This window comes from Rhagoletis zephyria, unplaced genomic scaffold (assembly GCF_001687245.7).
Source record: "Rhagoletis zephyria isolate East Lansing unplaced genomic scaffold, Rhagoletis_zephyria_1.1 Rzeph_scaffold_06887, whole genome shotgun sequence".
Taxonomy (NCBI): domain Eukaryota; kingdom Metazoa; phylum Arthropoda; class Insecta; order Diptera; family Tephritidae; genus Rhagoletis; species Rhagoletis zephyria.
This window is the reverse complement of record NW_016163970.1, coordinates 5,843-20,124: the sequence shown is the minus strand read 5'-3', so window position 1 is coordinate 20,124 and position 14,282 is coordinate 5,843. Positions and strand designations below refer to the sequence as shown.

At 33.2% G+C, this 14,282-nt stretch overlaps 2 protein-coding genes and 1 long non-coding RNA gene across 6 annotated transcripts; 2 read left to right on the top strand and 1 right to left on the bottom strand.

Annotated features, from left to right (window-relative positions):
• The first annotated feature begins 6 nt into the window (after positions 1-6).
• On the top strand, positions 7-6,441 carry LOC108373638 (uncharacterized). The gene is made up of 3 exons (XM_017629560.1): positions 7-602; positions 5,728-5,920; positions 5,994-6,441. The coding sequence occupies exons 1-3, from the start codon at positions 30-32 to the stop codon at positions 6,305-6,307; spliced, it is 1,080 nt and encodes a 359-aa protein (XP_017485049.1). The 5' UTR covers positions 7-29; the 3' UTR covers positions 6,308-6,441.
• A 464-nt stretch (positions 6,442-6,905) lies between these two features.
• LOC108373636 (uncharacterized) lies at positions 6,906-13,782 on the top strand. The gene is made up of 3 exons (XR_001848982.1): positions 6,906-7,334; positions 7,444-7,662; positions 13,696-13,782. It is a non-coding gene; the product is annotated as an uncharacterized LOC108373636 (long non-coding RNA).
• On the bottom strand, positions 10,983-13,870 carry LOC108373635 (uncharacterized). Of its 4 annotated transcripts, XR_001848980.1 has the most exons (7): positions 13,687-13,777; positions 13,553-13,608; positions 13,423-13,481; positions 13,112-13,308; positions 12,054-12,223; positions 11,349-11,463; positions 10,983-11,282 (listed from the first exon to the last, which is right to left on the bottom strand). XR_001848980.1 is itself a non-coding variant. In XM_017629559.1 (5 exons), the coding sequence occupies exons 1-4, from the start codon at positions 13,850-13,852 to the stop codon at positions 13,299-13,301; spliced, it is 312 nt and encodes a 103-aa protein (XP_017485048.1). In that variant the 5' UTR covers positions 13,853-13,870; the 3' UTR covers positions 10,983-11,282; positions 13,112-13,298. The 4 variants fall into 4 exon arrangements, 1 of the variants encoding a protein (XP_017485048.1); XR_001848979.1 differs by having other exon boundaries at positions 13,423-13,608; XR_001848981.1 differs by having other exon boundaries at positions 10,983-11,271; positions 13,423-13,608.
• Positions 13,871-14,282: the final 412 nt, after the last annotated feature.

The following is a 14,282-nucleotide window of genomic DNA, read 5'->3' as shown; positions in this document are numbered from 1 at the left end:
AAATACTAACAAATTTTTATCACCAAAAAATGGAAAAAATCGTCACTTCCACGGAGCGCCTCGACGCATCGATCAGTTCCCAACACAACACCTACGGTAGCACAACGTTAAAAAATCGCGCTTCACCCACAAAAGATCAAACCACATCGGCCGAAATACACATCACTACTAACAGAGGAGCTCTCGATACGTACGACAAAAATTACGATCCCAACGATAGTGACAATTCAGTTGGGCATGACTATAGCAGCAGCGTTGTAGTAAACACTAAAGAACTCGTCTACCAGAGCTTACCAGCTCCGATCACTACTTATACGTCAAGTCTCTTTGCCGCTGCCTGTAGTGCTTCCTCAACGTCACGCTTTCAAGCGCCACATTCCGGTTACGCGCGTTACGGCTACAGCAGAATGTCAACGTTTATTGATGAAACACCTGGACCTAAGAAGTCTGTATGGCCCTCAACAACCCTGCAGCGCTTCGAAGTTATCCTCTTTGTACTGAATCAAATGTGTATCGGTTTTGTGACCATATTCATGTCCTGGTTGTGTATTACAAATGGACTGCAAAACACGCCGCTTCATGCGTGGCTGGTAACACTAGGTGTAAGTGTATTATTTTTGAAACTGAAATTTCGCATTTTTTACAATTCATATAAAAAAAGAGAGTACAAGTTTTGAATAATTTTATAAACGGCAGATTTTATTAAGTAATTATATCATTTATAAGGTTTAAATTATTCACTGGCAAAATAGTATTTATTTAGAGCACTCAAATTCAAACAAGTAATTTTAAGCAAGAAATACAAACGACTTCAGTGCTCATTTACAGATTTAGGCGTACCGTTAATTTCTTCATGATTCAATGATCAGAACTAAACGAAATTAGTATGGGACCACCCTTGAGATACCACCTTTCCGATAAAAGAAGAATTATCGAAAATCGTTCACGCTATCCAAAGTTGTACATAAACAAAATATTCCGACAAATTGATAACCTCCTCATTTTTTTTAAGTCGGTTAAAAATTCCCTGCAAAATAGAATACCCATATCGGTACCTTATAAAAGAGAAAGTTCTGTGAAACTAAAATTAATATAAAATTTTTTGGTGCATAAGGACGAATCCTCGAATATCCTTGAAAATTGTAATATTTATATTGGAAAAAAATTTTATTTTAACACACGACCACATCCTCTAATTTCGTCCTTATAACTTCATTGCCGTTTCCAAAAAATCGGTTTTTTGATTAATCACAGTTTTTTATTCAGGTTTAAAACCGTCTAAAAAACTGTATTAAAAACCCTCATCTTTTCGGTTTACCGAAAAAACCCGAATTACAAAAAAACACTACAAAAAATCAAAAAACATCGATATCAAATTATTTTAAATTTTCACTTACACTTGTTACTTACTGCTGAGCAACGCGAATTAATTAGAAATAGTAATTTTTCTTAATTTTATACAACAACTTAATTTCCAAATATACGAAATATAATAAAGCGTTGCACATATTTATACAAAAACAAACTTCATTTCACAAAAAAAAAAAAACNAAAATATTCCGACAAATTGATAACCTCCTCATTTTTTTTAAGTCGGTTAAAAATTCCCTTCAAAATAGAATACCCATATCGGTACCTTATAAAAGAGAAAGTTCTGTGAAACTAAAAAAAGATAAAATTTTTTGGTGCATAAGGACGAATCCTCGAATATCCTTGAAAATTGTAATATTTATATTGGAAAAAAATTTTATTTTAAGGACTAATATACACACGACCACATCCTCTAATTTCGTCCTTATAACTTCATTACCGTTTCCAAAAAATCGGTTTTTGATTAATCACAGTTTTTTATTCAGGTTTAAAACCGTCTAAAAAACTGTATTAAAAACCCTCATCTTTTCGGTTTACCGAAAAAACCCGTTACCTGAAATGCAAAATGACGTAACAACCATCATCGTTGCAATGCCAAAAGTTATAACTAATACAAAATAAAAATTCACTTTTTGATTTATATGGTGGATTTCATCGAATTACAACTCCCCACATCATTTTATAAAAAAAAAAATCAAAACATTAGTCACGACTTTTTCCATTTCATTTACGATGCGGTTACGACTTGCATTTCAGGTGACGATATACTTCCATAGTAAAAATGAATCCATACATATCTGTTCTAGTGTGATACTGGTAATCGATACAGCTATGAAATTTTTACACAACGTAGTAGAAAAGGTTTGCATACTCAACTAAGAATTTGAGTTTTTTGAATTATGACANAAAAGCAAAACTCGAGAAAAACGGCTTTGAATTTACATATCGTTACCTGAAATGCAAAATGACGTAACAACCATCATCGTTGCAATGCAAAAAGTTATAACTAATAAAAAATAAAAATTAACTTTTTCATTTATATGGTGGAATTCATCGAATTACAACTCCCCGCATCATTTTATAAAAAAAAAATCAAAACAGTCACGACTTTTTCCATTTCATTTTACGACTTTTTGCATTTCAGGTGACGATATACTTCCATAGTAAAAATGAATGCATACATATTTTGTTCTAGTGTGATACTGGTAATCGATACAGCTATGAAATTTTTACACAACGTAATAGAAAAGGTTTGCATACTCAACTAAGAATTTGAATTTTTTGAATTATGACACTATTGAAGTAAATGAGCGATATGTATATAATTACATATGTATGTATAATATTAACTTCAAAATTGAGTGTACAGTGATTGTGTTTTTTACCTCCCTTTTATTAGCTCGGGATGTAACTATGTAATATTNATGCGGTTACGACTTGCATTTCAGGTGACGATATACTTCCATAGTAAAAATGAATCCATACATATCTGTTCTAGTGTGATACTGGTAATCGATACAGCTATGAAATTTTTACACAACGTAGTAGAAAAGGTTTGCATACTCAACTAAGAATTTGAGTTTTTTGAATTATGACACTATTGAAGTAAATGAGCGATATAGATGCAGCGATTTCTATTCTCAATTTACATACCTGATGACTGTACGAATGGATATTATAATAGCGAGGTTTTAGTTTTTTAAACTACAATTTTATTTTTAAACATTTCCAATGTTTTTCATGGTAAATATTTTTTGTTAATTTTTTATTAAATTTATTAAAATTTATGTTTTAACAAATTACATATAAATCCAAGTTTCAAACTTTGTACAAAATTTCAATATTCACAACCGACTTCACAATCGATTATGCTTAGCTACTAGATTAGCAAACAAAAGTTGATTAGGTAATTTGAAGTTTGTATTACGCCGTAAAATTTTACTCGTTATCTCGACGTATTGCAAAATAATTATCCGTTGCTGAGGAATGTAAAAACCGAATTTTCGGTTTTCGGTTTAAACGAAAAAAAACGATTAAAATCTAAATAAAAAAAAAANATTGAAGTAAATGAGCGATATGTATATAATTACATATGTATGTATAATATTAACTTCAAAATTGAGTGTACAGTGATTGTGTTTTTTACCTCCCTTTTATTAGCTCGGGATGTAACTATGTAATATTGATGCGCCTAAAAGATGCAGCGATTTCTATTCTCAATTTACATACCTGATGACTGTACGAATGGATATTATAATAGCGAGGTTTTAGTTTTTTAAACTACAATTTTATTTTTAAACATTTCCAATGTTTTTCATGGTAACTATTTTTTGTTAATTTTTTATTAAATTTATTAAAATTTATGTTTTAACAAATTACATATAAATCCAAGTTTCAAACTTTGTACAAAATTTCAATATTCACAACCGACTTCACAATCGATTATGCTTAGCTACTAGATTAGCAAACAAAAGTTGATTAGGTAATTTGAAGTTTGTATTACGCCGTAAAATTTTACTCGTTATCTCGACGTATTGCAAAATAATTATCCGTTGCTGAGGAATGTAAAAACCGAATTTTCGGTTTTCGGTTTAAACGAAAAAAAACGATTAAAATCTAAATAAAAAAAAAAGACTGAAAAAATCATTAACCAAATTTAAAAAAAAAAAACGGGCTTTGAAACACAGATCTTATTTGAACATCCCTAGTTTCAATACGTATTCGTCCTTCTGAACCAAAAAACTTTCATTTTCTTAAATTCTACAGAATGTACCCATATTGTTATTCTACATTGCACTGAATTTTTAAACTATTTTTTTTTGTTATAATTAAGCAAACCTTTGAAAATGCAAAGTCCTTTCAAAAATCCTGAGGTCAGTGTGAAAAACTCCAAAAACGCGGTTTAACTATGCCTGTCCCACAGTTTCATGAGTATATTGATTGTTTCGACTGTTTAAAATTTTTTGGTTTTTGTCGTACGGTGTTATTTTTAGGTGATTCACACAAACCACAAAATATTTTAACCGATATAAAATTGTGTACGTGACTACCTAGGATACCTTGTAAATCACCTAATAGATCGGTTGTACATGTATTTTAGTCTAACTGTTGAAAGAATTTCGTTTCGTTTTACATCCCTCATAACTTTAATTCTTTCTTAAATATTCGAAATATCCCTAAAAAAAAAAATAAAAGAAAAATGTTTGAACTGTATGTAGGTATTTAGGTACACTAATGGCCTTTTTTTACCAGTTTTGGCTATATTTGTTTTGTTTATTTAAAGTTTAGTATTTTTTATACTATATATATCGTCGCTCCCAACGAAGAGTAGCACATCTCAAATTACCGTAGACTATATAATTATATAATAAACTCCTAAATAAAAATTCTACAAATTCTCGACAAAACTTAAAACTTTTTATTCAGAATTTTGAGGTATGCAGTTTTATAACTAAATAAATTGAAGTGCAAAAAGTGCAAGATTCATGTTGCTAAAAATTACCGTTGATTTTATAGAATTAGTTTTTGTCGTATTTGCTTCCATACATACAATTTATTTTTAGGCATTAGTATTCACAGTATCTCATATTCAATATTTTAAAGAAAAAGTAGAAAGGGCTACCTAGTTAAATGTTAAAATGTTGCTTAGCCTCAAAGCAATAATTGAGTAGATCGCTTGCAAAGTGCGCTATGTAACATTTTTTCGATTTTTAGTTTTTGGCGGGTAACGTACCAGTATTTAAAGTAGTTTCATGTCCACTAACAATACAGTGCTACATCTTTCTATATTCTGAAAAAATAGCATCCAATGTTAACTACTCTTGCAAAAGTCGCTATAATACTTATGTATGTGTGTATTTATACACTTTCAAAAGTCTCAATCTACTGATGAACTTAGAAAACTGCAAGAAAACGTGCTTGTGGAAGACGTCAAAAAAAAGCAGACCAATCTTCATGGAAGAGAGAAGGTGAAAAGATAAAAAAGCTAGTTATGTAAAAGTTACTGTTTCAAAACTCGCTATATTAGATTTTTATATATAAACTTTGCAAACACTACCATACTACGATTTTGTTTTTTAATGTTATTAGGCTCTTATTTATCCAAATTTTCAGATAATAAAAAAAAGATACAATTTCGATGTAACTTGTTGTTGTAGACGTTTTTTTTTTTTATTTATGGCTTACTATTATAAAATCACATAACGCTGTTTGCAAGCTGTTATACATGCCTATGCGTAAAAAATACACCCAACTGTTACTTTCATTCAGCGAAATAGAGTGTGCAAGGAAACACATGCTCACTTACTTTCGCCCGATAACTAAATTTACTAAACAATATTATTTATATTCGTCCAGTACTCGCTGCTGATGGCCGAAGCCGTGATGGTCCATTACAACTCGAATCCTTTAACAACGAACTTCAAACGTCATGAAAAACATACCATACATTGGGTGCTGCAACTAGCAGGTGGCGGATTGGGAATGGGCGGTACGCTGTATAAATGCATACAGAAGGGTTTTTTACTTCAGAGCACACATGGAAAACTGGGTAGGTACTTTGATTAATTTTTCTATAGAAATGAATAATAATGCATAATTTTTTCTTTCACATTTTTGCACAGGTTTCGCCACATTCATCCTCTGCCTGGTATCTTGGTTAAGCGGTTTGACTGCACTTTATCAACTCAAACTTAAATCTTTTGTCCGTCCTTTATTCAATCGAACAATCCACAACTTGATTGGGCTAGCCTGCTTCGTACTCGCGCTTAGCACTCAATATTATGGCTATCAGACGGGTTTCTTTAGAGCTCGGGTAACTTCAGAGAGTTTCCGTGACTGCATGAAGACCATTACCCTACTTTCATTAGTACTGAGTAGTATTGGACCCCTAAAGGCGTTGCTGCAGAAGGCTCGTACTATTTTTAGAGACATCTAAATAATTATCATTATGAATAAATATAATATTTATATTATTTGTAACGAATTTTTTTCATAGCGTATCGTAATGGAGTATGCACTAAATGTGATATTGAAAATACATATAAAAATATATATTACTTTTGAATTTTACACAACTACATATTAAAAGAGATAGAGATATCGAAATGTCAGGTAAATGAATCTCCGAAAAACCCGGGAAAAAGTAATACATTTTAATTGACATAAAATTTGAAAAAAAAGGCTGCAAAATTTATAGTATCCTTCCGACCGATTTTTAGTTTGTCCAATAACTTATGAATATAAAGCATTAAAATTTTCGGTGTGTACGAAAGTCAGGGGCGAACGAAGTAAAATGCTACAAATATGCTATATGCATATCTTTGATTTGAATTTTAAGATTTTTGAAGCTTTCGAAAGGGTAAAAATATTTGGACTCAAATTGCTTAAACATTTTGCATGTTCAATATCATTTTAATTTAATTTTTAATTTACCTATTTGGGAGAAAAAGTGTATTTTCAATTTCCGTGAATCACCAAAACAAAAAGTGCTACGTTCCGAATACATTCCGTAAAAATAACGAACTTAACGAATTTTCACAAACTACAGTGACAGCCGAAAATTCACCTGTTGAGTATACCTAAGTAGTCTCGCTAACAGGACTTTGAGATAGCTGAAAAACTTAACCTGTAGCTATTCAGTTTATAGGGAAGCCATTAAATTTTCCGGATACTGCCGCGAACGAGCTGCGCGAGAGATAAGATCCGTATATTTCGAAGTAGGCATAAACCGCCCGAAACTTATCAATTACCACGCGTTTTATTGCATTAATGTTATCTTTTGGCACCATGGCTGCCCATAGGGGAAAGAAACGTACAGGCTTATCCGTTCAGCGATGCCGCTATGTTTGACGTGTCTGCCTGGTAGCCCGGATACGCCCAATACGGAAGGAAGTTCTCTCTTGTCAACGCTGGTGATTTTGCCCAATAATACACTAATTCACGCATTGGATATGCTGTGAGAGGTATGAAAAAGAATGTTTGTGCACTGTTTATTGTTGACAAAGCTTTATAAAGATTACTTACATAAATAATGCTCAATAATAAAGTGAAGTTTTTCGTATACATTTTCAGGATAAACTAGCGAATATTGTATGAGTAAGCCTGTGCCTGAGTATTGGAATCCTGAAAAGTCTTTTATCAAAACGTTGTTTATCCTGCAAAGCCGGCAACAAATAATCGGCTATCGACAAAATATTTTGGGCATCTCTGGTTTTGGACAACTATGCAGTTACGCTCGCAACGTTCTAAAATGGTCCTTGGAAGGATAGATTCCGAGACCCTGTTGCAAAGGTGGGTGAAATAATATTTATTTGATAATTAAGTATTTACTTCGCAAATTTCTCCGCGTTTCGTACATAATCATATTCGACGAATAATATGTCATTTAGTTATACGTTCGTAATATAGGGTTCCCCATATAGTGGTTTCTTTTTTAAAATTAAAAAAATGTACAAATCTAAATTTTTTCAGTATGTTAATGGTTTATTCGAGAGTGCAAGCATTCTCATAATAAAATAAAATAAAAAATTTTATTTACGGATTTTTTGCATTTCAGCGACGATGTAAGATAGGGCCTTTCTATATTAAGGTAACGACATGGGGCATTCCAGCCCAATTCGGACACCACTTAGCTTTTGCATCGCCGATATTTTTCATAGTTCTTAATGTTATAGTATCAATTGAGAGAAACCCTCATTCTTTTCAATTTCGGCATATCGATTTAACCATTTGGGAAAATTTTTTGTTTGAAATATTTTATTTTCTTCTTTTTTTCGGACAAAAAAACTGTATATTACTGCGAAAAAATCCCGTTTCGCAGTATCTGCATTTAAAAATAGAAACATTTTTTACAGTACCTGAAAATCCCGAAATAGTTCAAAAAAAAAAAACCAAAATAGTCCCGAAAATCCCGATATATTCCGAGAACCATCAAAAACTCCAAGTAGTCTCGAAAAACCCGGAATAGTCCTGAAAATCCCCGAAAAAGGCTCGAAATAGTCCAGCAATCTCGAAATAGTCCCGGAAATCCCGATATATTCCCGCGAACCCCGAAAATCTCGAAGTAGTTTTGAAAAACCCGGAGTAGTCTCGAGAATCCCGAGAAAATTTCCAAAATCTTTAAATAGCCCCAAAAAATACCGAATTAGTCCCAAAGTCCTGAAAATCCCAAAGGAGTTCCGAAAAAACTCGAGGGATTTCCGAAATATTCCCAAAAACCCCGAAGTGGTCCCGAAGGTTCCGATATATTCGCGAGAACCCCGAAAATCTCGAAGTTGTCCCAAAAATACCAAAATAGTCCCAGAAATCCCGATATAGTTCCGAAAATTCCGAAATAGCCCCAAAAATGCCGAATTAATCTCAAAATCCCGAAGAAGACCCGAAGGAGTTCCAAAAACTCCGAATTAGTCCCAAAAATCCCGAAGTAGTCCCGAAGATCCCGATATATTCGCCAGAACCCCGAAAATCTCGTAGTTGTCCTAAAAATACCAAAAAAAATCCGAAAATCCCGATATAGTCCCAAAAATTCCGAAGTAGTCCCGAAGTTCCCGCGGACTCCGAAAATGTCGAAGTAGTCTCGAAAAACCTAGAATAATCGCGAAATAGTTCAAAAATACCAAAATAGTCCCAAAAATCCTGATATATTCCCGAGAACCGTGAAAATCTCGAAGTAGTTTCGAAAAACCCAAAATAGTCCAAAAAATTTCGAATTGGTCCCAAAAATCCCAAAGTAGCCCCGAGAACCCTGAAAATCTCGAAGTAGTCTCGGAAAGCCCGAATAGTACCAAAAATCCGAATCGGACCCAAAAATCCCGATGTAGTCCCTCAATATGGGCCCGAGAACCCCGAGAATCCGAAGTTGTCTTGAAAAACCCGAAATAGTCCAGAAAATCCCGAAGAAATCTCGAAAATCACGAAATAGTCCATAAATCTTGAGAACCCCCGAAAATTCCCAAGTAGTCTCGAAAAACCCGAAAAAGAGTCCCAACAATACGGAATTATCCCCAAAATCCTAAAAATCCCGAAGAAGTCTCGAAAATTTCGAAATTGTCCCAAAAATCCTCCCAAAAATTCCGAATTAGTCCCAAAAATCTCGAAGTAGTTGCGTTGCACAAAAGAGTATTATTTAGTTGAAAAATCACAAATCAAATGATTCGTTGTACAAATCTAATCACAAATAAAGATGATTTCTGATTTGGAGGGCAATTCAAATCACAAATAAAATAAATTTTTTATTTGGTTGACCAAGCAAATCACAAATAAATTTTAGGATTTGATGCAACTTTCAATTCAGAAATAAATTTGATTTATGGATTTGTGATTTGACTTAATCAAAATTACGCAACCCTGGTATGTATATATATATCTACGCACATATGGCAGCTAAATTTACTCATATTTTAACAGTTCTTATGGTAAGTAAAACTATAAATTTAATATTTTTCTAATGACAAATAAAATAAAGCATAACTAAATGTTTGCGTACAAAATATTTGATGGTGGAGTTTAATTTTTATGGAAATAATTGGTAAGTATATGAGCTATCAAAAAAAGACCATAATACACATATTTGTCCTGATAAAAATCCACTTTTTAAATCCTTTCATTTGAAGCGCATATTGCCGCATTTTATCATGCCCGCGTTTTTGTTGCAAAATTTCTAAACTTTTTAATTTCTAAAAACATTTTTCTCAGTGTATCTACGACCGCCTTCCCGTTTTCAAAAATTGCCAATTATCACCAGGCGCCCATAATCGCAGAGCGGGTGACCGCCGCAAAAATTTTTAAATTTTCCACAAAAAATTTTTTCAGTGTACTCGACGACCGCCGGTTCGGTTGCTAAAACTCCCAATTTCCACCAGGCGCCCAATAACCGCGGAGCAGGTGGCTCCCGCAAAAAATTTTAATTTTTCCACAAAAATTTTTTTCAGTGTACTCGACGACCGCCGGTCCGGTTGCTAAAATTCCCAATTTCCACCAGGCGCCCATAACCGTGGAGCAGGTGGCTGCCGCAGAAATTTTCCCTGCCGGAAGCTAAAATTCATAGCATACTTTTAGGCGCCGAAAGTGGAATGTGGCTGTGAGCATTTCCACTTGAATTTGGCAGGAAGTATGCGCTTTTAGGTTAGAATTCACCTATTTTACTACAATTTGAGCAATTCCCAATTTTCTTGAATTAAATCATGGAAACATGCTCTTCACAGGATTTTAAGTAATAAAACTAAAGACATTTTTCATAATGAAATACATATTTTATTTATTGTTTCCTTTTACCTTTATCACGGAAATGAAATACAGACATATCTAAAATTCTATATAAACCTTTTGCTCCATTCGGCTCCTGGACGTTTTTATGAGAAACCAATTACTTTTACAAGAAAATAAATATATTTGAGCATAAGATAATACACAATTCATACAAATTTTAATTTTTTTTCTTATTCTGGTTATTTTTTATGTAAGCTGATTGCTGTTTAGCGGCGCTGGACTGATCCTTTTTAAGCGGCTTAAAGCCAAACTAATATTGTATTGAAAAACTACCTAGAAACAAATCAAAGAGTTTTCTAACTGCTTAAAAATACATGCATACATACATATATGACTATTTGCAGTTTAAGCTTAAATTTTGAAGTACAACAATAAATTACTGGTAAATGAGTTCAACACAATTATTTTTTCATGCAAACAAAAAGGTTTTTTTTTGTCCCTTCTGGCCTTCAATTTGCTTTCATACCTATTGTATGTACGACTGGAAGTACATACATACATACGTGTACACTTTAACAACTAATAACTTAATTTAATAATACTTTCCTTCTAAACTATTGCAGCTCCTAGTAAATGATGAAACCGTTGATGTCACTACTGTGGCCGCTGAAGAAACGTGCACTTCCATCCTCTCTTGGTTAAACCTATAAATTTAGGTATTTTTGTGTTAGATAAACGCAAATTATAGATTATCAATGTGATGATGTTACCTTTCTATAGTTTATCTTCCATAAAATGCCCACCTTGTTCCAATTTATCCTGAAAGCGTAGCTATTCATTGGGCTTATCCAGCAGTATAGCGATACGGGTCAAGGCAACGAGATGCTGAAATGAATTCAGATAATTTAAATTTTGCGAATATGAAAAAATAAATATCATAAATTTAAAAATGAATATAATTGCTTAAATTCATTAAGGGCAGAGCTCCAATAATTTATTGTGTTTTATTTTGTGAACATTTTTTCATAGTTCAATTCATTTTCTGGGCTTAAAACCTGGCTGAAGCTGTCCGCCGCGATGGGAGCGTTTACACTCAGCCTGAAGATGTGTCCATTATTGAAATGTTCTTCTGCTTAAATATCAGCTTAGAGTGAAGTTTTAGTTGTATTCAAAGTTCAACAATGTTTTCCATAATTTCAGCCACGTAAGTATGTATATGTACATATCGTCGACGTTTTTGCGAAACCGCCTATCGACCAATTGCTTATCTTACGCCAATCCAATTTTACGGGAGAGCGAAAAAACGGGTTTTCTTTGAAGGCATTGCATTGATAGGCGGTATTTTCTCTATCGTTTTACAAATCTGTTTTAATAACGATTTTACAATTTGTATGCATAAATCTCGATGCCTGGCGATTAAGGCTGTTTTACAATTGGTTTTGCAAAAACATCGGCGATATATGTTTCGTACTTACCTACATAGATAGACTAATCCATTACTGCGGAATCGGCCGAAATTTTGATCAAGCGGTTTTATATTGACAATTATACTTCCGCCTCATAGGCCCATTACATGCAGGACGCCTTTCTTTGAAGTAAGCCAAGGTTAATTCAGCCATTCGTTTCCTTGACTCGGGCGCTAATTCTGTAAAGCAAGAAAATTTGCATATTTTAATGGTAAACATATCGGTAAACTTTCTTTACATAAAGCCTATAGAAACTCCAAGAAGGAGATTTTTTGACACTTTACACATTTAGAAATTACTGAGCTACGAAATAGATCAACTTAACTTAATTACGGGATTCACAAAGTGTCAAAAGAAGTCATATGGCGTAGAGGTTATAAATTTTAAACGGGATATTATGACTCCTCGTAGATCCCTTAAATAATTACTGTAAGGATTAACTTTATTAACACTATTATATACAGTGCCGGACAAAAGTATTGGCACAAAGAATTGTTCGCAATATCTGCGAAATTTTTTATTTAAATTTATTTTCTATAATTTTTTATAAAAATATAGTTCGTCCTACACCGAAAAACATAAAAACTAAATCTTTAAACTTTGTGCAAGTCAGTAAAATTCAATAAATTTGCAACTTTCTATTTAGATTTTTAAAATAAATTCTAAGTATGCAGTTTTATAGCTCATCTATTAGAAAACAAAGTGCAAGCTTGAAGTTGCTAAAAATCGCGTTGATTTTTGGCATTTTTTTCACTCAGGTTCTTCCATACAGAGTATGTTCGAAAATTATTTTTGTATGGAGAAAATGAGGAACACCTTCGACTAAAAAAATTGCCAAAAATCAACGCAATTTTTTAGATACTTCAAACTTGCACTTTGTTATATGTACTAAAATTGAACAGGCTATAAAATTGCATACTTAGAGGGTTGCAAATTTATTGAACTTTCCTGAGTTTTGCACAAAGTTTAGGATTTTGTTTCTATGTCTTTTTGGTGAAAAACTTTGCATATATTGCGAAAAATTCTCTGTGCCAATACTTTTGTCCGGCACTGTATGTATATATTACTTGCATTTCTTCTAAGCTATTCTTCATGAACTCAATATTGCTGAATTTTCTCCAATTAGGCAAAATATGACATCTCATCAGAACACAGAAATCACTGTATTGCGTCTCGAATGTCATATTTTTTGCACACCAGTAGCGAAAGACTCAAACTGTACATAGATTCGCCTAGTGAAATGACAGAGCGCCTTCAAGCTAACCTGCAATTTTGAAAAAAATAAAGAAATTAAATTCAATGGAAAAATGTACTCGTCGTTTTTGATTTTACTTAAGTTAAGCTTTAAATATTTAAAACATTCTAATTGATAACGTACCTGGGATCGCCATAGTTCCATGACTTTTCGAATGAAGAGTTACAAGTCAACCAAATTGCCTACAATTAGTAGTTAATATTTTGTATAAACTAATTAATTGGTTCCCAACATTGATATTGGCAGCGCTCACTATATCAGGAACTCGCAAGTCATGGGTAGACTTTGATTTTGCACCGAAGTCTTTATCTAATGAAGAGAAATAGAAGACCCATATATACATACATACATATATGCATATAAATGCATGCATTAAGTTTTACTCACTTTTCACAGCTTCATCGCAGTGCTTCTGACTCAGCTGGCCATTCTCAACGAATCGAACCGTAGTTGCTCCTCCATGCCGGTAGGATTGAATATACAACAAACCCGAATTGTCAGCGATCTTCTTTTGCGTGCAGATTGCCTTCAAAATGGTCAAGATAACTAACATCCCGTCAGCGTGAGTTGCCCTCGGGATCCTGATTTTAGTGTAGAAATCCTTACGCTCACAACTCCATAGACTAAATGAATGCAGCCCAGAAGATAATTGTAATATAATAATAATAATATATAATGTATATATAAGATGTGGCCGCTGTGGTGTAGTGGTTAGCAGTGTGCGCTACCACTCCGCAGGGCCTGGGTTCAAGCCCTGGTCAAAGCAACGTCGCAAAAAATATGTATCAAAACAAGGGTTTTTCTTAACACCGGTCGCCCCTCGACATGAAAAACAGCTTCTCATAAAAAAATATAATCGTCGTTCTTGATGAATCAGTCTGAAAACTTTTTTGGTCCAGGCTCGTGAAAATACTCTGCAAAAGAAAATATATAAAATATATGCGGTGCATAGTATAAGAAAAAGCAGCATTAAATAATTTTCA

Coding starts and splice junctions, on each gene's coding strand:
- LOC108373638 (XM_017629560.1), top strand. CDS start 30: ATGGAAAAAATCGTCACTTCCACGGAGCGCCTCGACGCATCGATCAGT. Junction 603..5,727: donor CGTGGCTGGTAACACTAGGT/GTAAGTGTATTA, acceptor ATATTCGTCCAG/TACTCGCTGCTGATGGCCGA. Junction 5,921..5,993: donor GAGCACACATGGAAAACTGG/GTAGGTACTTTG, acceptor ATTTTTGCACAG/GTTTCGCCACATTCATCCTC.
- LOC108373635 (XM_017629559.1), bottom strand. CDS start 13,852: ATGTTAGTTATCTTGACCATTTTGAAGGCAATCTGCACGCAAAAGAAG. Junction 13,609..13,686: donor CTGCGATGAAGCTGTGAAAA/GTGAGTAAAACT, acceptor TCTCTTCATTAG/ATAAAGACTTCGGTGCAAAA. Junction 13,482..13,531: donor TGAGCGCTGCCAATATCAAT/GTTGGGAACCAA, acceptor TACTAATTGTAG/GCAATTTGGTTGACTTGTAA.